Source organism: Hesperophylax consimilis, chromosome 6 (genome assembly GCF_061612785.1).
Source record: "Hesperophylax consimilis isolate HC1 chromosome 6, BYU_Hcon_1.0, whole genome shotgun sequence".
Lineage (NCBI taxonomy): Eukaryota > Metazoa > Arthropoda > Insecta > Trichoptera > Limnephilidae > Hesperophylax > Hesperophylax consimilis.
This window is the reverse complement of record NC_142841.1, coordinates 22,926,776-22,951,102: the sequence shown is the minus strand read 5'-3', so window position 1 is coordinate 22,951,102 and position 24,327 is coordinate 22,926,776. Positions and strand designations below refer to the sequence as shown.

The 24,327-nt window shown below is 33.6% G+C and overlaps 1 protein-coding gene and 3 non-coding genes across 4 annotated transcripts in view; 3 read left to right on the top strand and 1 right to left on the bottom strand.

Annotated features, from left to right (window-relative positions):
- LOC149423087 (uncharacterized) overlaps positions 1-24,327 on the bottom strand; it is a 112,518-nt gene that overhangs the window by 5,417 nt on the left and 82,774 nt on the right. Inside the window, exons 3-4 of the mRNA XM_089633045.1 lie at positions 16,123-16,183; positions 13,752-13,823 (exon numbers count right to left, since the gene is read on the bottom strand). Of these exons, the coding sequence (XP_089489171.1) occupies positions 13,752-13,823; positions 16,123-16,183 (133 nt within the window). The remainder of the gene's footprint in view (positions 1-13,751; positions 13,824-16,122; positions 16,184-24,327) is intronic.
- LOC149423090 (5S ribosomal RNA) lies at positions 7,816-7,934 on the top strand. Its single transcript, XR_016302369.1, has one exon. It is a non-coding gene; the product is annotated as a 5S ribosomal RNA (ribosomal RNA).
- On the top strand, positions 8,258-8,376 carry LOC149423089 (5S ribosomal RNA). Its single transcript, XR_016302368.1, has one exon. It is a non-coding gene; the product is annotated as a 5S ribosomal RNA (ribosomal RNA).
- Positions 8,700-8,818, top strand: LOC149423088 (5S ribosomal RNA). Its single transcript, XR_016302367.1, has one exon. It is a non-coding gene; the product is annotated as a 5S ribosomal RNA (ribosomal RNA).

Below are 24,327 nucleotides of genomic sequence, written 5' to 3'. Positions count from 1 at the left end.
TACACACCATTCTAAAAATTGCCATATTCAGGTTTTAATGGACAAACTTCACTTAATCTAACCAGTGATTCCTGACAATAATTAAAGTATAAAATGTTAATGAAATTTTGGTCTAGAATTACATTTCTTGATGTTTTTATTTTTCAACTTAAAACATAAAAAATCAGTAGGTATTGGACAATTAGCGTCGTGTTGAAGGTGTTAAACATTATTCAGCTGAGTCACCAGTCATGACATTTGGAAGAATTTATTTATTTTCGTTTTCTTTTTTTAGTTTTATTTTTTACTCGAAATAATGTCAGGAATCAGTGGTAAAAGTAAGTCAACTACGTCTCTTAACATCCAGTATATTTCAACGATAAAATCAAATTTTCTAAAAGATTCTAATTACTGTCTAACTAATTAGATTATTCTACACCGTCTGTCTGGTAAAGCCAGGCTTAAGTAAGTCTGATTTAATGCCGTTTTAATATACAAACGCCCTGGTAATAATTGTTTTTCACTGTTCACAACCACCGTGTTATATTTACACCACGTTTATGATATGGGGGGTGTTGAACGTCAATTGTCTCGAAATAATGGTTCATTCATTCTTTCTCCGCGCTTTATACATTTCATACAGTGAATTCCATTTGTTTAACACAGCACCTCACATTTTCATATCTAAAACCAATAAATAACCTACATACAATACATATTACTCTACACAGACTAGATCCATGACCTTCCCCTCTCTCTCACCATCCCATTCCCATAGGCTAACGTAACTCTTTTCTCATTTATATTCACTAAATTACAAAACGTCAGTGAAAACCTTTTATTTGTTTAGTAATTATACACATTTTACTACACATTATAAAACATTGTAACTCTTGTTTATTTTTTCAATAATGATTATTGAATTAATATCGTTAGTGACACAGTTTCTTTTTATATTGAACAATTGAAAAATATGAAACAAACAAGAGGATGTCTTATCTTCTTTTCCTATTGAACAATTGAAAAGTATGAAACAAACAATCGGATGTCTTGTCTTCTTTTCCTATTGAACAATTTAAAAGTATGAAACTAACAATTGGATGTCTTGTCTTCTTTTCCTATTGAACAATTGAAAAGTATGAAACTAACAATTGGATGTCTTGTCTTCTTTTCCTATTGAACAATTGAAAAGTATGAAACAAACAATTAGATGTCTTGTCTTCTTTTCCTATTGAACAATTTAAAAGTATGAAACTAACAATTGGATGTCTTGTCTTCTTTTCCTATTGAACAATTGAAAAGTATGAAACAAACAATTGGATGTCTTGTCTTCTTTTACTATTGAATTTGATATTTCTCAACTTATTATGAACTCTTTTCGAAAAGATAACGTGGTAACTAAAAGTAATTTACCCGAAGATTGATAATCTTTGCATTTATCATGACGCCAAAATTGACAGTTGAATCTTCGCAAAGAAACAAACGAGATTTTATGCTTTATAGTTAAGTTACATTAATTAAAGTTTAAGACCATGTTTAGCTACAACATTCCCTAGGGAGACGCCACTATCCCGCTTATTCTAGTACCAAATTTCAAAATTACGGCAAAAACCTATCTTGTCTATTGTCCTTTATCTACCTGACATTTCATAATGCTGATTGTGGCAGCACTCACCAAACGAAAAATGTTATATTTTCCTGCCGAATCAGCAGTTCGCCAACCTGCGTAAGGGGCAGTTTATTTTTCGCCTGAACTCTGAACAAAAGATTTCTCTTTGCCAATCTGTTCCAGAATCCGCTCAAAACAAATTCGATGATGTCACCACAATAAAGATATGTCAATATGATAAAAAAATATTGTAAAATTAACCTGCGCACAAACTGCTTTGGCAGTAAAGCGGGCGTTTTTAATGAAGAATAAAAATTAATTAGTTTTTTTTTTTTAATTTACATTAATTCCATACAGAAAGTTGTGAAGAAATTTTTTACTCTCAGGGCCCATGTCATATTAGGGATGCTGTGTGAAGGGTTTTTTCAAGAAATGAAAGAGAGGAAATCATGGGAAGGAAACGGCATGAGAGATCAAAAGATATCCCTCAACCGGCTTCTGATCCGACACGACGTTCAGCTAGTGGACAGCCTAAACCTTACTCTCATGAACCTCAACACTCCTGCTAAGTCACTAAACATTGCGCATCACTTGGGATGGCAGAAGTTTTGGTTATCCAGTAAATGGTTCTCGGTGCGGCTGTACACATAACGCCTCCCGAATTGAGGATAATAATGTTGTTTCATTAAGTCAAGAGTCAAGAGGGGTGTTTATCAAAAGAAATAAATCCCTATGACGAAGGTCAGTTTACCAACATTATTATTTTGAAGCTAATATCAGTCAGCGATGATATGTTGATAGTATATTTTATGTTATAAAAAAGAGACTTGGCACCATATATAACCTTTGTAGCTCATTTAAAAAGTTGTTATCGTTGACTAATCTTATAATACGCACCTACATAATATTTACATGTTTGACTTTCTTTTTTTCATTTTTCTCTCTAAAAGAAAGACAAATATTCCCCTGTTACGAATAACTCGACAATATTTTTAATCTTCATACTACCGTCATTTTAAGAGCAAATTGTTAATCGTGCAATGATTTAGGCAGTGTATCGAACCCACGATTCCTGGGTGGGAAACTAACGCTTTGGGTTACTTGGCCATAAACTTTAGATGTTTCGGATCAATCTGAACTTTGACTGTCATGAAATAAGACCATGCGCCTTTATTGCATGTTCCATAATTCTGACCAATTAAATTTAAAAAATACCTAATAGATTCCGATGATAAAACTAATTTATTATTGCAGAAATTATAAAATGACTGAATAATATGTTTGCTTGGTATTTGTTTGCATTATTTGCAATGCTAAACAAATATTGACATGATTCGTGTTTGATTGCTAATGTAGAATTAATTTATTACAGTTGCCTATTATATTTTAAAATCTAGTCCCTTGAAATTATAAACTAAATAAAAACAATAATGCTAAGCATATTCAAAATTAATAATTTAATTACAAATCAGAATGTAAATATATAAAATTTCCCTACACATTGAGAATGTTTATAGTTTAGGGTTGTAATAAAATGGAAGCGAAAGTAGATTGGGGTTAAACTGAAAGGGCGGCCATGGAAAGAAGAAGAAATTCCGTGGTTACCAAACGGAACTTCTTCTTCTTGGGTGGAAAACTATGATAATATCGATCAGCGCCCTAATAACATGTTGGAAATCCTACTACTCGTATTTATTATAATCAATATCAATTCACACGAAGACTGAAAATTATGCTTTGCAATTAACTGAGTTAAGAAGTATTTATGTTTCCCTGAATATAATAAACAGGGTGTTAAGTAAAAAATTTCAATCAAAATTTTGAAATCCGGTGACACTTTTTAAGGGTTATTTATCTTAATTTTTTTTTCAAAACCAAAAATAAATTATTTTTTCCACAACTCATCACTAGTCGCTCAGCGTAGTAACCGACCAACCCCTCAACCCGATCCTAACAGCGAAATACCTACTGATTTTTTTATGTTTTCAAGTTCTGTTATTATATCATTATAGGTTAGTTGCTTTACAGAACTGAAATAATAACAGAATTTTAAATAATCTTTTACATGACTTGAAAATTAAATTTTAAATTTGAAGAATTTGTCGAATTCTATGTCCTAAGTCAGTGGTCTCAAATTTGCACATAATATGTACTGAAAACCAAAAAAATATATTCCTTAATTCCTATACCTGGCACCAACAATTAAAAAAACGTTATTGTATGATAATTTATGCGTAATTTTTTGTCTTAATTATTATTTTTTAATCTAATAAACTGTATTGTAAAGCTGCGTTAATATTTTTTGTCAGAAACAAACCGTAAGGGCCAACCTCACTTATTCCACGTAAATGGCGCATTTAATCATTTTTATCAAATTTTTTGCGAGATTATTGTATTTGATCATCGATACTTTTACCAATGAATCTCCTACAAATGCAATTTTTTTTTCAGAAAATTATTAACGTCATTGGTACGAGTATCTATGTATGAGTACCTACTCTGTGAGTACCTACTTTATGCTGTCTCGATGTATATATCCGCCAGCTGTCGCTTATAAAATGTTGTCTCAATGTATAAATCCGCTATCTGTCACTAATAACAGAGTAGTCCAATAAAAAATTAACATATTTATTTACAATCTTGTTTTAGCTCCTCGTCAAAATAAAACAGGCGTCAGAATAATACGATCGACATTTCAATAAATCGAGAATTTCGTTTATATGTACACCATACCAATTAACAGTCATTATTACTTTAAAAGTAATTAATAAGTTTCAAAATATAGCTTGGGAAGCAATTATAGTAATAAACCATAATTAACAAAGTTCACTTATTTGCTTCGTAATTTGGAATGATTTGATATTTTATTCCATTTATTTGCACACTCTGCTTACTGAACGTTGTTAACATAGTAAGCATAAAAAACTGGTTGTTTTAAATTAATTGAAGAACAGGTAAAGTAAACAGAATCCCGCAGTGTTTATTGTACGTGTTTGACAACCCGGCTTTCATAAATTAAATCATATAACAATAATAACGGAGTGTAGGAGAGTCTGTGGAGTAAAAGCGAATTATAGAAGAAAATCAGGATACCAGCAAAAGACACGGCTCGATCAAGTGAATGTGATACTTGAGTTGGATTATGCCAATAGTTAGAACAGTAAAATATTTGAATTGTATGAATGTGAATAAAGCAAGGAATGTGTGCCATGAAAGGGTCGTATGGTGGTCCACCGCATTTTATGAAAAATGAACCATAGGGAGGCGACAGAACACCGATATGAGTAGAAGCTAATAGAGGCTCTCCAAGAGTTGTGGCGCCAATAATGATGATACTACACATTCATTAAACATGTTCGGGCGTCGGTGACAGATACATTGGTGATTGCGTGATTGTGTCCTGTCCTTTATCCTGGTCTGTAAAGCCGCGAACTTGCTTGCGAGCTGTTCCGGTTCGCGAGCGACTCGCGGCGAGCCGACGTATTCGTGTGTTAGTGCTCTAGCCCTAGCGTACACACTAGAGCAAGGCTGCCCAACCCCAGGCCAGCGGGCCACATTGTGGCCCGTGAACGAATTATAAGCGGCCCGCGTGAATCATTTTCAAAATACCCGCCAATTTGAAATTACTTGGATCGAAAAATATTTTCGTATCATTGCATCATCCACTAGGAGGCGTTGTGTGCAAAGGAAATAAAGTTGAATGATATAATGGAGAAGGTAGTACGCTGCATAAATTACATACATTCAAAAGCTTTTGACAGACGTCGATTCAGAGTTTTATTTGAAGAAGTAATCAGCGAATTTGGAGAGTTACAACTGTATTGCGCTATGCGATGGTTTTCAAGAAGCAACATGTTAAAACATTTCTACAAGTTGAGAGAGCAGGTGTTGGAATTTTTAGAAGAAAAAGGGGCGTTACCTTTGGAAAGCGATTTACTCAAGAATAAGTACTGGTTGAGTGATCTTGCATTTCTTGTTGACATCACCAATTATCTCAATATTTAAAATCTCAAATTACAAGGCAAAGATTGTTCACTTCCGACTATGTTTAGCCAACGAAAATATTGACCTTTTTCCCATACTCAAAGATTTTAAAAAGAAGCTCAATATTGCCACAATAAACTGTACTAAGTACGAAGCAAAAATTATATGCTTACTACAGTCGTTTGAAAGCAGATTCCAGAACTTTGAAAGTACAAAAAAAAAAAAAAAAATTTTTAATCCTTTCGCAATCAGTTGGACTGAAATAATTAGTTAACCTGCCAATATCCAGTTGGAACTCACTGAACTGCAAAATCATTCGGCACTGAAATACCTTTTTGCAGAAAAAATAATTACAAAATCACAAACTTCTTAGGAAGAATATGGAGATATTTGGAAATTGGTGCCAAAGGAAGACTGGTGTTTCAATTTTTAAGTAATTTTGAATCAACGTATGTTTGTGAAAAGTTTTTTTCTAATATTAATTTTGTCAAAAATAAATATCGCACATCTCTAACTGAGCAACAAATGTCTGATTTGTTGCTACTGTCAACATTTGAACTGACTCCTAACATAGGAGAATCATTAAAACAAAAACAATGTCAGAAATCAGATTGACTGTACCAATTACTTGGATTTAGATTTTTGTTACATAAAATGTTTCGTTATTTGGCAGTGGATGATGTGACGCATCCTGTGACAGGTAAGTACACGGCTCAATGAACACAAAGTTATATATTTTTTTTTAATTTAGAACTGATTGTTCAGATAAGCGATAATGTTTCTAGGTACCTAATAATAATTATTTAACAACCGTTTAAGTAAGTACAAAAATTATTTAATAAATAAATATAATTTTTTATTTGAAATGTGTATTTCTTTTGTTCAAATTTTCGACAGATGCTTAGATGAATTAATAGAGTGAAGATACACTAGTGAGACAACGCGCGTGGTTTCACTGAACTGGGTCCAGCGGACGCACATAAGCGGGTCGCTCATTTCATTCGTACTCACATATTATTTGAATAGCTATCCTTTTCTTAAGCGGTATCACGTTTTTTGTTTGGTTAGTTTCAATATACATGGCTTGTATTATTTTAGTAATGTATTTGAATAGTTCAATGAATATTTTTTTACAAATACTTTCAGCTTCACAAATCTTACGATTGTGATATCCCGTGATTTTTCACAGGTCTGCGCTGGTTATAATACTAATTGATCACACTTTTCTTTTGAATTTATATCAGGCATAAATCATTTGATGTAAGCCGAAGGCTTCACTCTGTCGTTTTTATCTCTAGCGGTAGGTAGAATGTATATCAAAGGCTGCCATAAATTAACTTAAATAAAATACAATTTTGCGAAAACAATCTTGGTAATTAAACGCCTCAGTCATAAAACTTTTTTCTTCATTAAGAACGCTGTATAATATTGGTAAGAACGTAGATAAATTTTCACGAAAAATGGTTACAACCATTTTAAAGCTACCATAAAAATATTGCTTATGAAAAGCTGCTTTATAATATTTCGGTTCAAAATATGTATATTAATTTTCAGCCTTATAAGAAATTCAATTCGGTTAAAACAAAAACAATCAATTTATTCATGGCAAAAACAAATTTGTTTTTTTTTTTAAATCTTTTTCAGAAACGAAAACTCTGCCATTTTTAATCCTTGCGATGGCACAAAAAAAAAATGGGTGTGTCAAGCCTACGCAAGACAGAAGTGAAACTTCTAGTATTCTTCTCTCTCTCTCTTTTCATTTCATTCTCTCTTTTTTTCTGTCTATTGACATATTTATAAGTAGCATGTGATAAAAAAAATTAAAAGTTATAAAAAAAGAAAAAAAAAATTAGTTAAAGCGGGGATCGAACCTCGGTTCTTCACGACCACAGTCGTGCGCTCTGCCTGTAGACAGCGAAGATGAGTTAGGAGAGTGAGTTAAACTAGGTATATAATATTAGCTAGGCTCCTATAGCGAAATGATCCCGTTTTTTCGTCACGGTCATGAGTCGGTTTTACTCCGGTCCTCGAAATTGCATGACGCGCGTAAAGAAGTTTCACTTCAAAAAATTCCTGCAAAGTTATGGATGTAATTACGATCTTTTTCAAGCGCGTATGTAATGATTATTTTTATCAACGTCGCATACACCTTGCTAATGTTTTCAGTATTATTAGGGCTTTTTTATACTAATTTTCATATATTTATTGGCAGGTAGAGTAGAAATTAATATTGTTTAGCGTTTGCCAACGACCATACCATGTTGAACACACCGGTTCTCGTCCGATCACCGAAGTTAAGCAACATTGGGCGCGGTCAGTACTTGGATGGGTGACCGCTTGGGAACACCGCGTGCCGTTGGCCCATTTTTTATGGTAATTTCATGTTTTTTTTTATTTTTTTATCGTTACTATCATTAATAATATCATAAAATTCTTTAACTTTTCAAGTATGCTACAGGCCTAAAATATTACTTAGTGGATTGATATTATGGTCAACCATTGAAAAAAAAAATTCCTGCAAAGTTATGGATGTAATTACGATCTTTTTCAAGCGCGTATGTAATGATTATTTTTATCAACGTCGCACACACCTTGCTAATGTTTTCAGTATTATTAGGGCTTTTTTATACTAATTTTCATATATTTATTGGCAGGTAGAATAGAAATTAATATTGTTTAGCGTTTGCCAACGACCATACCATGTTGAACACACCGGTTCTCGTCCGATCACCGAAGTTAAGCAACATTGGGCGCGGTCAGTACTTGGATGGGTGACCGCTTGGGAACACCGCGTGCCGTTGGCCCATTTTTTATGGTAATTTCATGTTTTTTTTTATTTTTTTATCGTTACTATCATTAATAATATCATAAAATTCTTTAACTTTTCAAGTATGCTACAGGCCTAAAATATTACTTAGTGGATTGATATTATGGTCAACCATTGAAAAAAAAAATTCCTGCAAAGTTATGGATGTAATTACGATCTTTTTCAAGCGCGTATGTAATGATTATTTTTATCAACGTCGCACACACCTTGCTAATGTTTTCAGTATTATTAGGGCTTTTTTATACTAATTTTCATATATTTATTGGCAGGTAGAATAGAAATTAATATTGTTTAGCGTTTGCCAACGACCATACCATGTTGAACACACCGGTTCTCGTCCGATCACCGAAGTTAAGCAACATTGGGCGCGGTCAGTACTTGGATGGGTGACCGCTTGGGAACACCGCGTGCCGTTGGCCCATTTTTTATGGTAATTTTATGTTTTTTTTTATTTTTTTATCGTTAACATCATAAAAAATTTTATATCATTCTTTAACTTTTCAAGTATGCTACAGGCCTAAAATATTACTTAGTGGATTGATATTATGGTCAACCATTGAAAAAAAAAAAGGCGTTAAAAACAAAAAAATAATGTGCGATGGCCGAGAATCGAACTCGGATCAACTGCTTGGAAAGCAACTACGCTGACCATTACACCACCAACGCCAGTTGTCGAGATGAGCTAAGAAGCATTTATATTTTACTTCAAAACTTTGACTAGATCAAATGAACTTTAATCGGTCCCGCATTTTCGTTTCGGTCATGAGTTGGTTTTACTCCGGTACTCGAAATTGCATGACGCGGGTAAAGAAGTTTCACTTCAAAATAACAGAAACAGGAAAATAAATATTGTTAAAAAAATAAATTATTAATTAATTATATGAAAATTATCGTATATTATATAAATATTTACGCCTACTTACAATGGTTCATGCAAGCCTTATACAAGCCCTGAGGAAAAAGGGGGTCAATGTATCCAGGAGAATAAATCCACACTGCCGTGCAAGGCGACGGGTCGAGAGAGTTCGGCTGGGGTGGTCAAAAGGTCTTCCTCAGCCTGTCTCCCGATCCGCCCCTCCGCGCATAAAGTGGGTAAACTCATTCACTGTCAAGACCTCGACAAACCTCACCCCTTCACTCCTATGAACCCGGGCATCCCTGCTTAGTCACCAAACGTAGCAAACGACATGGGGTGACCTATGACAGGGATGTTGGTTATCCAATGAATGGTTCCCGGAGCGGCGGTACCTAAGCCCCCCTCGCAAATTGAAATAATTCTCACAGAATACTGTTTGAACTACCACGCTTTTGCAGCGCTTCAACGGTATTTCACTGTGGCAGCATCCACAGCCAAGCTGATAGTAATGTATTATAAGGACATCATTATGTCTCAAAGGAAAGCAAAACATTTTTTTATTAAAACTTCGGAATTCTTTCGGAAGTAGGTAAACAATTTCACTCGTCTAATGTTTATTGGTGAAATCATTTCTAAATCAACTTTCTAGACACTATTTGTTTATGTTTTCAGTGCACACAAACGCAGTGATATGGTTAGTTATTAAAATTCTTGGTTAGGTTTGGTTCTTCGCAATATTGAGCCACATTCCCTCTGAAAGCATCACGAATTAAAACATTATTTTAAGAGCGCCCTTACTGGAATTTATGGTTCGGAAACTGGGGGTGTGGTAGTAGAGTATACAATAGCAGTAGAGGTGGCACAAAAACTGCAAAGGTTAACTCCTCAGGCTAATTTGTTCGGTTTAGGGAACAAACAGCTGTTACCGGAAGATTCAATTTGTTCGCTTTTAGGAACAGCTCACATGGTCTCATAGAAATCGGTGTCTCTCTTACCGTCATAATTAGACATATGACCGGTCAGTGGTTGAGTGGGCATAGCGCTTGGGTCTCACCCGAGCGTCGCGTGTTCGATTCCTCGGCTGGCTAAGTCCTCCATCACAACACAAGTAACATTTTCAGCTTTCTGTGGTGGTAGTAGGAGATTTTCAAACATTGTTGGGTTATTCGTAACCTGGGAATGTTTGTCTTTCTTTTAAAAAAAAAAAAAAAAAATTAACTAAACTGTGAGAAAGAGAAAACACGAAGCTTTTTATTTATATATACACCTCTATGAAAAAAAGGTTCCGACCGCAATTTGAGAAATATTTATGAAATTTTGTGAAAATTTTATTAATTACTTTTATATGAAAAACAAAAAAGTGAGGAGGCAGTAATGTTTGTAAAATATTCGTCTTATAAAATATGTGGGTTTTTTTTCAATATCAATAGTTCTAGTCCAGTGTTTAGACGGAAAAACGTAAGGTAAGCCCTATTTAAACACACAAAATAATAAATAATAGGTACAATATGTTAGAGATCTGAAGGGTCAACAATGAATTTAAAGAAGTAATCGGAGTAAAGGTTATCTTGATTGGATACCGGTTATGTTATGAATGAATATTATAGCAAAAATAATCAAAAAAATATATTAATTATTTATATGTAAAAGTATGGCTTTACACTTTGTTCATTTTGTTGGTGTGTCTGTGTGTCAAAAGTGAGGTACATATTATCTTACATCAGGTGAAATTGATCATACGGTTTCATTTCAAATTCATTTTTGAGTATATTTACAAATTCTTTACCTGCCCGGGATCCGAAAATGGATCCTAAATACTTCAAATCAGTGTAAATTACACTCCTGAGGATTAGCTGTTAAGTGTATTCAACAGTGTTCCATCAAAAAACAAAATTAAGAAAAAAATGTACAACTTTATTTATCTTAAATTTGTAAAATAAAAATAATTAACTGATGTGGACATGACCGAACAAAAGGTTTCCGGGCTATCAAGGTTTCATACCCAACATATAACTCCTTCACCTTTGGGTGGGTGCTATTTACACGGGTCCGTTAAGCTTTAGTACCACCTACATAGGGTGGAACATCCCCTAACGATTGGTTGTGACATTACCCACCGGGGCATGCACCACTAGGGATGATTTAGATTATGGTATAACTTTGCTTGAAATGACAACGGAGAGGAAATTAGATGAACTGCAGCGGAAAAAAAATGCAAGCCATAGAAAAGTTACGTTAAGAGCACATAGTACTAGTTGGTTGTTTTCCCTGGTAGACAAACTATTTTATACGTTTATTATATTTTCGATTTATTGTGGTATATTGCGACTTTCAAGACATAGATTAGATCAAATGAATGCTGCGTTCAAGTCATTTTATTTATTCTCTCTAAATTCTCAACACTTTTTTATTACAGCTCCTTATTTAATTTCCAATTCCCGCATTTGATGATTACTTTTGTCCAAAATATTTTTTTTTGGGAATACCGCACATCAGTCTCAACAGTCCGTTAGGAGTGGGATCGTGACATCGTTCATGGTATTTTATAAGAAAAGTGAATGGATACGAAAGGCAAAGGAAAACAGTGTGGTTGGGTTGTACAGATCTGATCACCAAGCGCAGTTAAAGCCATTTCAAGCAACGTTTCACATCTGTATTTCACCGTAGCGAATAAACTAAAAGTTATTTTACATTAGTAAAATACGTATGTCTCGAACTTTGGGTTTCAAACCCGCGACCTCTGGACTCTGGATCCGTAGTCCAAGATCTTTTCTCGACCAGAAAGGTCGGCAAGTAGTTATTTGTTGTTTGCTACTAGCTAAACTTCTAATGAAGGGTTTTTCCGAAACCGGTGGGCTGGCGAAATTCCAGGAGATAAAACATTTCCTACTCGGCATGGTCAAATAAATAAATTTGGGGAATTTCGAAAGTCAATAAAAAAGTATGTGTTAATGTGGATGAAGTACAGAGATTATTACAAGACATATTTATGCACTGTTCTTTCCCCTTTCTAAATAATGGTATAGCGTATACCTATTGAATGACCAGTTCGGCAAAGACAGAAAGTTTTGAGAAATAAATTTTTATGTTCCTAATAATTTGACGAGAACGCGAGGGCACAGCTTTTTTCCTGTTCCGATGTGCAGAATGAATCGTCCTTGGCAGAAGCCTTTCAGGAAAATTGCCGTGATACCTTGAACTTTATCCAGACATCGATAATTTTCAAGTAGTAGGTTAAAGGTTGCAAATTTAACGACGGTTAGAGAAAATATCTGACCTTAAAAAGCATTAAATCAGTTTTGATAAATGATAAAATTTTCAAACAGCGGACCTGGGTCATAAAATCCATACAGTTTTCCGTGTAAATTAGCGTCAATTTCTCTAAACTTCGTTTCCATCATGAGCTTTAGATTTTAATTATTAAATGGTTAAAATAAATAATAGACGCCCAATTGTTTGTTCCGTTCTAAGTGTTGTGTTGAAACTCATACGTAGTCAGATAGCTGGTTAAGTTATAAAATGTTGTATTAAAACTATTGCAAAGGTGGGTACAAGTTATCAAATGTTGTGTTGAAACTCATGCGAAGTCAGATGGCTGGGTACAAGTTATCAAATGTTGTATTAAAACTATTGCGAAGTCAGGTAGCAGGGTACAAGTTTTCAAAAGTTGTGTTTAAACTCATGCGAAGTCAGATGGTTACAAGTAGCTGGTTACAAGTTTTCAAAAGTTGTGTTGAAACTCATGCAGTCACATAGCTGGGTACAAGTTATCAAATATTGAGTTGAAACTCATGCAGTCGGATAGCTGGGTACAAGTTATCAAATATTGAGTTGAAACTCATGCAGTCGGATAGCTGGGTACAAGTTATCAAATGTTGAGTTGAAACTCATGTGAAGTCAAATAGCTGGTTACAAGTTATCAAATGTTGAGTTGAAACTCATGCAGTCAGATAGCTGGTTACAAGTTACAGTGTTCATTTACTTTTTTTTATATTTTTGATTCTGTTAGATATCCTTTCCAATAAAAAAACATAATGTTTAAAGAACATTTATTTATACTCAAGTAGCTAGAGTCAAATTATGATAAATCATTGATTTATTCATTATCCAAAGACAACATTGAGAAATATTTTTCTTTGGCTCTTTGAATAAGTACAATATCTTCAAAGATTTGAATAAGTACAATATCTTATTCAAAGATTTTTCTAGAGTTTTGTTTTTTATATTTTTTAAATTTTAATTTACTAGAATTAGCCTGTTACATACCACGCTATATTCTCGTGGCTTGGCCAATTTCAGCTTATCGCTCGCCATATATTCTCATTGGGATTTTATGCCGAGCAATATGCTGAAATAGGCCAAACCATGATGCGTATAGCGTATTCTGTCAGCCCCAGTAAATGAACATTAAATTTTTCTATTGAGTTATAACATATTTCCAAAAATACGAAAATACAACACAAAGGGATCGTTCATTAATATGAAATTTCACTTACTTTGTACAGAGTTCGATGAATAATGTAATTACCCACATTATTTCTAGGAAGAAAACGAGTATTGATCCTATTCTGCAAAAGAAAAACATTATTGAAATTAGTGAAAATATTTGATGTATACATAATACCTACCAGTAAATGGGTTGGTATTATTAAATCCATAAAATTAGTACAATTCATTATCATTGGCTGGCAATTTAAAGTGTTTGGAAAAATACAGTTTTTTTACAATAAATATTATAAAGTAGACAAATCATCTTGGGAGGTGTGTGTGGGTACCGCCGCACCGGGAACCATTTATTGGATAACCAACACCCCTGACATAGGTCACCCCAAGTTCGCTACATTTGGTGACTTAGTAGGGGTACTCGGGTTCATGGGGTGAGGTGAAGCCCACCTACCGGTGGCGGGTCAGATCAGGAGAGACTGGTTGAGGAAGACCTTTATGAGAGACGGATTCTCTTGAGAGAGATTGATTGATACGTCCCTCACTCCTGGACACATTGATTTCCTGATTCCTTCCCACCCCTCATACCTTTTTCCTTTTCAGAACTTTCTCTCCTTCCTTTCTCTAAAAATACCCTCGACACAGAGATGACATGGAAAGCATTGAGGCATTTTGTTCCTCAGGGCCTCTTGTGTTGAACTAAAGTAAAAAATATACAATTTTTTATGGTCCCCAGACATGTATACATAATTTTTTAAAAATAATATAAATATTTTATGTCATACCGGTACATTTAAAAAAAAATTGTAGATTGCACAAAGAAAACAAAGTGCAAACTCCAAATTTCATTGACCAATAATGTATACACATTCATACAAGATCAATACAATAATAGATTTGGCAAATTTACAAATGAATATGGCACGAAAACAGACAACTATTTTGCGATCGTATTTCATCGTTACACTGCGAAAATGCAATAAGTTAAAGTACCCTTTTCAAATTATTCATTTATTTTGGGATTTTACAGATCTTCTCACTCACGTATGAACAATCAACACAATCAATATAATACATTGTGTACGGGTAACTCTTTTTTGTGTAATAAATTAGTTCAAATTTGAAATAAAAAACAAGTAAGGGCGGTGCACAACAATGCCATTTCCCTGGTAATGATTATGTAATTATCTACGTCATTTATCGGGACATCGTCGGTACTTATATAGATCATAGATAAACACAAATTTATATCAGCGAAATAGTATTACGTCTGAGTTAGTAATGCTTATTTTTTGTACTATAGTTGTGTCTCTGACTTTGCGGAAAATAACTCATTTTACAGATCTATGAAATAGTGTGTTTAAGTAAACTAAGAGATGTATACAGTAAACAGTAAAATAGCAAAAATCTAACTTAATGCATTTTTGCCGAACATCGTCGATTTATCGAGCACTGATCAAAATAACATTTTCGATCGGGGAAAGCTTGAAACCAATTAACTACCAACTATTCAAACAATCAATTAAAATATCTTCCCGTAAGATATGATTTGAGTTTTTCACGGTCAAATGTATTATCTTGATTAATTTTTGGGTTGGGTTCTTATGCCATGTTGCACTTCCTCCTTATTTAGGCAACGTTTTGGACAACGTTATAGTTTAACTTTACCGTTCAAAGCATTGACTAAATAAGAAGAAAGCGTAGCAAGACAAAATAACAAAAAAATTAACGAAAATATTTTAATAAGTTTCTAAATATTTTTAATGAATACGCACTGATACTTTTATATAAAATAACACAGATTAATAACCTTACTAGTCTGGGAATAAAATCCGTGATTTAATAAATATTAATTTAATAATTAATTTTTAGATTTTAATTCAGGCATTATGTCTCTACTGAGTATTTACTGTACTGACCACATCAGCCGAGCACTGTTTCGGCCGAGTACTCGGCAGGTTTAATTCAGGCATTATGTCTCTACTGAGTATTTACTGTACTGACCACATCAGCCGAGCACTGTTTCGGCCGAGTACTCGGCAGGTTTAATTCAGGCATCAGAATTTTTTAGAAGTAAACGTTTGTTGTTAAATCGTTTACGTTTGTTGTTGAAAATCTCTCTTAACTTGTCTCTTCTACATGTGATCACCTCTACTCTCCAATAAGTTGCTCGGCCGAGTAACAAAGCGAGTGACTCGGCTGAGCATTCGGCAGGTTTAATTCGGCATTACCTTCTAGTTGAAATGAATTCAAAGTGCCAATGATAAAATTAATAATATATTTGTTTTTGATGGATCGTTATGGTACAACAGTATAAATAAAGATATGCATAGTAAAAAAAGGCTATACTTTAATTTTTTCATTTCTTTTATCCACTTATTCTACTATTATTTAGCAAATTTTGAAAAATGAATAATTACTTACAAAATAAAAATTCCAGCCGTCTGGTGGTAGACTGTCATTTCAACGCCGACTCCGCACATCACTGAAACAAGAGAAATTTAAACATTTATATTTTTATTACATTTCACAATTGTTCAATATTATCAATTCTCAACATGCTTAATTGATACCTACAAAAATATGCAAGTATTATGGAAAGTTAAAAGGTTTTTTTTCTTCTCCTATGAAGATTTTCCTGTTTTAGGACAGTCAATTTTTTACCATGTTTTTAACACCGCGTTATTTGTGAAAACCAATTTGCAAAGTGATACAAAAACAAAAATAAAAAATAAATTAAAATTTCTACTTTTTAAATCATTCAATAATGGAATTTCTTGCATTGAGCCTTCAGATGATCAGATATATAATACATTTAAATAATAATTTCATCATAAAACAAGTTTACGATGCTTGCTTTTAAAAAAGTAAGTATTCTGTTGATGTGGAATACTTTGTCTAGTTTTAGTCTCGTTTTACAGCAATTGTGACAGAAACCCTAAATAATAAACCGAAATAGTATTTTTAGGACTCTCAAAGGGAGAACGAACGAATGAAATATTTGGAAATGCGATGTACATATTGATATAGAAAAAACCTGCTGATGAAATATCGAAAATGATACTTCAAGAGATGAAAATATTACCTTTGCCTGAACCATTTACCTATTGGAGGCAGATATAAAAATCCTCGTAAAAGTTGAAATATGCCTATATATCTTGTCTACATTAGGTAAATATGTTTAGCCATATGTACAAGTTGTTCCAAAATACGTTGACATAATGCAGCAAATACAGATTATGTATTTCATGTTTATTTGTAGATATAAAGCTCTTTGTGATTTAGTATAAAACATACCAGAAATTCAGGAATAGACTTTCTAAGTTGAAAACCTCTTCTAAATAGAAGAGATTTTCTTTTTCGGATAGATCTCGAACACCTTTAATATAAGGTAGTATTACGAAACAGAAAGAGGGGCGAAGGAAGTGATTAAATTAAATAAAGCAGTTAAATCCGACCAAATTAGTATGTATTTTTGCATAATTTCATAAAATATTTATAAAATTTCCAAACCAAAATTTTTAAGTTAAGTAAAAAGATCTTAAAATAGAGATTAGAGATAAAGAATATACTTTTCCGGACCATTTGAAACAGGCAAAACAAGCGATATGATATCTCTCAGAACATTTTGTTGGTATTTTTGGAACAACACAAATATTTCAATTTCAACATATTAAATACAAGATATGGCTCTTTTTAAAGTTTCAATTGAAAACATCAACTATTCGCCAGAATGTACTTCCAAAATACATTTCTGTTAAAAATAAAATAATTTTTATTTAAGAATTTAGCAAACATTTGTAAACAATTTGTTGAGAATGAACAAGTGTTGAAAATACATTTTGAACATAGGGACAGTCTCGACTTGCCTAAATTGCCTTGCGTGACAGGAATTGGGTTTTGAGATGGATGCTTCTCTCAAAGAACGTTCTGTCTGTTGCAATTTCACGACCGGGCATCCAAAACATCTATTTGTGCTGGCAGAAATAATTCAATGAATTTGACTGCGGTCGAGTCGCGAAGGATAAGATTATGTCTTTAATACGATAATCTAAAATGGTGAGCGTTGCCGGTTAGAAATTAATGTCTATTTGTTGCATTTTTTTGTATGAGCGAGTAGAAAATAAAATTTTATTTTGTTATGCGTAAATACGTTTTCTAAAACTTAATTTATGGATGATATCTAGGTTTGCAAATCCAGTTCAGAACCTTTTTCAAATTCCGCGGTATTGGAGGGTAACATTTATAAATCCTGCGGGTTTTGAGGGATTGTTATTAAGAGCTATTAAATTGAAATAATGCTAGTATTTCATAAATCTTTTTTAATTATTTGTTGTAATCAGCTTTGATACTTGTAATATTAAACAAAATATATTCAAAGGGTAATAAAATAAGTATTTTAAGAAAGCTTTCATTGTTTCCATGGTTGTCATCGATAGAACTTTCCACGATCATATGAGATTAATCGTCTTTGGTACTGTTAGTATCACAAAAAATACATTGAAAACTTAACGTAATAAGTATTGATTGAATATGACATGGATAAAAAAAATAAGATACTAAAAAACATAGACTACGGAGAGTTCTGTCACCCATACGTGAACGAACATACACTAGTTGGTGGGACTGTCTTTTATGTTAGTAATTTTTAAAACCCGCAAATCCACGGGATCAAATATTGCTGAAAATTATGCGGGATTACAAACCCTAATTGTATCATTTGAAGCCACGTAAACATTAGGTTTACGTGGCTTCAAATGGGCTTTACCTTTCCGTACATACTCTTACACAATCAGGTTTGTAATGGACCCATTCGGTCGAATACCGTAATAGTAATTAGTAGAATTTTGATTCGTTAATACTTAAATGTAGGTTGACTTTATAAAACTGAAAATGTTTATGTTTTCACTTTATGAAAGTGAAAACATCTGGAAATATTCCGTGAAACTTCATTTAAGTGCAAATGGCACACAAAAAAATGGAATGGCACACTAAAAAATTGAATGGCACACTAAAAAAATGGGATGGCACACTAAAAAAATGGGATGGCACACTAAAAAATTGAGGGGCACACTAAAAAAAATGTATGGCACACTAAAAATGGAATGGAACACTTAAAAAAAAAGGGAATGGCAAACGAAAAAAAAAGGAATGGCGCACTAAACAAAAATCAGACTGTTGCCATTTGACAAACATTCTAGCTTTTTAATTATTATTTTTTAATGTATATTTTTTAATCTTAACCTCTCAACCGTCTGGAGTCAGTAAGACTTGGCATCCCCAGTTCGGGTATGTTGTGAGACTGAATGTAGTGTGGAGGGGAGGGAGATGGGGAAGAGGAAGGTGAGGAAGGACCTGGCTAGTCGGATCTGGTCACCAAACACGACAAAAACCATGTCATGCAACTTTTAATTTTGATTGGTGGTCTTTTATCAGGTCGATAATATACGATTACCTAACCAACTTATTCAGTTACTTCCACAATTATTATAGGTTACACAAAATTTTCGCGTCCAGAGGCCGTCAGAATAAGTAAACATTATGGCCGTTATACATAATTTAATTACGTACGTATTGTATTTGTTACTTTTGATTAATCTGGATTCAGCATTGGATATAAATTTAAACTTAGAGCTGTCTCCGAAGACTTCAGGTAAACGGAAAGTATCGTGAAACTGATTCAATATATCAGACTTCGTAAATAAATATCAGAGAACCAATTTCAACAAATGATGCTATTATTTCTCAAAGTATTTTACAGGTGCCAATTTAACTTAATGAAGTTTTAATGGATTTGTCGGAACTGATTACTTCAGATTTCCTTTCAGTAATTTTCCGTTATTATTTGGAAAGATGACGTCTAATCTTATTATTGTTTGAAGAAAATATGATTTTCAAGAAAATATGGAATTTCTAAAGATACATTTTGGGCTTTGTTATTGTTTCTTATAATTAGCTATATTCGATATTTCAGGTATTATTATTAAATCTTTATGTACCTACTTAGTTTAGGTCATACGATTTTTGCTTTCATTCAAATAATTTTCTTATTTTCCTGAAATGACTTTTCGAGATGAAAATAATGTTCATCCTCACCAGATTCTGAACCTACGATTTCGGGTACACAGTCTAGGAGCTTTCTGCTATGCTACCGTTCTTAGATTTTGTTGTTTGATGGATACTGCCAAATTGCGTGGAGGTCTGGAACGTATACAAATTATCAATTTAATTACCTTCTTTACTAAGTTGGGTAATTTATAAACAAAGGCCATCTTCTTCTTTCCTATGGTGGAGGGTCAGAGGGGAACATATTTGTCATTAAACCAGTGTAGCGCCTCAGTCGCCGCCCTGCGGACCTCTGCAATCCCGCCGGGGAATGAATGCAGCGGGTATTTTTTGACCACATGTTTGGTGGTCTGCACCGCACCGCATTCACACATGGCTGACTCTCTAAATCCCCACCTGTGCATCATGTGGGCACCGAAGCTGTCTGAAGACCTTATCATATTGATGGCGGACCAGACTTTACGAGGCAGTGACAATCCAGGTTGCATCTCAGTGGAGCCGTGCATTTGACGGCCGGCATAGTCCAGTGGTAACGCATTGGACTGCCATCCCGAAGGTCGCGGGTTCGAACCCGGCGTGCGCAAATAAATTTTATTTGATTAATTTGTGTTATTTCACCATTAATTAATTAAAATAATATACAGTATATTTGCGGCACGTTCCAGAGTGGAAGATACTACCAGTATCGCCCTGGTGTAAGACCACCATTCAGAATTGAAACGTTGCTCCAAATGGCTTTAGCCGTGTTTAGTGACTAGATCTGAATAGCCAGGTACTTCCCCACCTTCCTATTTCCCTTCCCCACTTACCTTCAGCCTCACAACATCCCCCAATTGGGGATGCCATAGTCTCACTGGCTCCAGACGGGAGCAGTTGGGACTCTTGTGAGGTATTCACTATAAAAAATATTTAAAAAATGAGATGGGCATTTTTCACGTCGGCCGATTTCCACCCATCTTCTGTTAAGTTTCCATCTATCTTCTGGAGTGAGAGATAATCGGAAAAGCCTCTCTCCTTCCATCCAGAAGGGTTTTAGTAAAAAAAAAAATACAGTGTGTGGCAAGCCTACGCACTACGGAAGTGAAACTTTTAGTATTCTTCTCTCTCTCTTTTCATTTCATATTATTATTATTCAAAATGCTGTACATTATAGTTTTAAAAAGCATAAATTTATTTATAGGCGTGTTGTTAACAAATGAACGTTTAACTAGATTCCTAATATTCACATATAAGTAGCATGTGATAAAAAAAAATAAAATGAAATATAAAAATATGGGATTCGAACCCGGGTCCTGCATAACGAGTGTCGAACGCTCTGCCTCTAGACCGCGAGGAGAGGTCTCTCACGCGACGAGAACCGCGTATACAACGTGTACTCCTATCACATAACGTCTCGTTAACGCTTTATATAGGATCGAATCGAAGATATATCGGCAGTGTGAAGTCATATCTGTCGTTTTTCAAAATATTTCCGTATATTTGTCCGTTTTGGAAAAGATCTATCGTGTTTTAACAGTCTCATACCCGTATGGAGTCTGAATTTGAAAAAACATTTCTAAATTTTGAAAAACTCACTTACGGCTGTGTTTTGTTCTAAAAAAACTTGTCACGCACGTCTGCGAGGGTAATTAGTCACGTTATCGGCCTTGATTAGTAATTTTAATGATTCAAAATAAAAAATAATTAATCAAAATACTGAGCGACTCTACCGGCTCGATTTGTATGCTATATTTCGACCAAAATATCATATAGTCAAAATATCTAAAAGTCGCAACACGAGAGCATTTTATCACTTTTCCTCGTATTAAAAAAATCATAAAAAGAAAAAAAAATAGTTAAAGCGGGGATCGAACCTCGGTTCTTCACGACGAGAGTCGGGCGCTCTGCTTCTAGACCGCGAAGCTGAGTTTGGAGAGTGACCTAAACTAGGTATATAATATTAGCTAGGCTCCTATAGCGAAATGATCACGGTTTTTCGTGACGGTCATGAGTCGGTTTTACTCCGGTCCTCGAAAATGCATAACGCGCGTAAAGAAGTTTCACTTCAAAAATCTAATTTTGAGTGAGATGTTCCCTTAATATTCGGGGACAATATTTTACAAAGGCCACCTAATCTAACTCAGTCCAATCTAATTTAACCTATCCAAATCCAATCTAAACTAGCCTGACCAATCCTAACGTAACCTAGCCTAACCTTACTTGACTCAACATTGTTCGAGATGGAAGTAAATCCCTGGCTTTGCAAACTGTTAAATCGGGTAATATATATGTATAAACAAAGAATCATATTTTCAAATTTTATCTAGCAAATATCGTTTACGCTGGAACTTTCAAGCTGCGCAGTAAATTTAAACTGTAATGCATATTTATGGGGCAAGCCGTCATAAAAGTTCCTGTATTTACCTAGATTCGTCTTCTTATGTTCTCTAGATTTATACATACAAAATGCACACTGTAAGAATTTCAGAAACGTACTCGTATCATGCAAATGTTATTTCGTGTTAAAATAAATTGTTGAATAATAAGTCCATTTGGCATGTTTGATATCCGTGTAATATCGGGACGGCAATATTTGCATGCCAAAAGATTAGTGTTATAAATGAAACAACATACAATGGTTCCGTCTAAAATTCATTGCAATCAATGAACGGAACGAATTGGGAAGTTTACTGAATAATATCACGTCGTATGAAAAATATTGTATTACAAATTTGAAACAGGTGTTGTGTAAATATAAAATTGGTATTGGATGGTTAAATGTTTTATAATTAATTCACTCAGACCAAAACACGGCAATTCTGAGCATATAATTTTTTCAATTGTTTATTTTACTACCGTAGAGCTTTTGCAGACATGAAATGAGTCCAAATTTTACATAATGCAGAAATGTAGTTTTAAATACTTTTCATTAGTACCATTCTTATAATATGTATCACATTCCATCTAATTTAACTATGGTATTCAATGTTTTACACACCAACAAAGTAATTAATCAATCTGAATTGTGTAATATAATTATTTCTGAAACCTCACTCGTTAAAACATAGTGACATCCCTAACATGGCGAGCGAAATAATTCTAATAAATGTACTCATTTTAAAAACATGTTGAATGAAATAATAAAAATAATAGTAGAACAATCTTTAAAAATAAAAATGTTAATTATTTTTAATGATAAACTAATTTTTATCAGACAAGGTTCTATGCATAGCATAGATAGAGGGTAACAAATAATTATAAGCAATAATTAGTCGCCTGAAATATCAAATTGAAAATATCTCTCGAGTAAAAATAAATTGTCTCATAAACATTAGTTTATCATTAAAAAATAATAATATTTGACAAGTCAAAAATATTTCACCAACAAATGAAGATATAATATGTATTTTTCGGAATGACTTTATTGAGTAAAACCTCAAATTGTAATATTTAAATATTGAAGACAATATTAGTGATTTCTAAACGAAAATCTGAAACAGAAAAATCAGAAAAGGAAACGGTCACATCTGGGACACATATAATCACATATAATATGTCTCGACGCCATCTAGTGAGAAATTTAGCACTAACAAAGCCTTTCCTACAAAAATAAAGTTGGTTGTTTACAGGTGGAAAAAATATAATAAGCAGTAATTGTTGATTGAGGTACATATTGAATTATTTGGCGGGTTGGAAATAAGCCGACATAGCTCAGTGGTTTCAGAGCTCCTGACCGGCCATCAGAAGGCACGGGTTCAATTCCCGCTGGCGGCATATATTTTTACTCGGGAGATATTTTCAAATTGTATTGATATATATGGCGACTAATTATTGCTTATAATTATTTAAAATAATTATGTAAATTTTTGTTGGTTCAAAATCTTAAATCTCTGAAAGTTCTTCATGCTTTGAAATTTTGACATTACGTAGCATTCAAATTCGCGTGTGTTTTTATATGCCTATATTGTAAAGATGTCACCTGTAACAGGTAAAAATATGTGTTTTTAAAACAGCGCTATCTGTTGGACGTAAAAGCAACATGCGCTATTTTTAGCAATGCGTGGGGGATACAGCTAGTTTTATAAATAAAAATTATTACGATATAAACCAAAATGCTAATCGTTATCAGAATGAATAGAAAGCCGTTTAAACTGAATCAGAAGCGAAATAAGGACACACGTTGGGCCGTTTTCTTCTACATATTAATATGGTTTCAGGTATGATGGGATGTGATGGAAAATTATCAAAGGCAATAGAATATGCTCTGCCCTGTGAACTGTTATATTTAATTTGTTTATTCATTATATATTATTATTAAATTGGTTTTACGCCCAATTGGGCTGTTACATTTGGTATACATACTATATGTATAACCGTCATAAATTCCACATCTTGTAAATCCAAATCCGAACCTCGAAAAGAAATAACAGTCCCACTTGCTCCGGGCAGTTGGAACTTTTGTTGGGCTTTATTGTTTTATGTAGTTCATCTAATAATAAATAATGTTTTTAAAGACTTACCCGGAATATTATTTATCGCCAAATTTTAAAAAGTTGAGGACGCTTTGGGAGGAGTCTGAAGGCG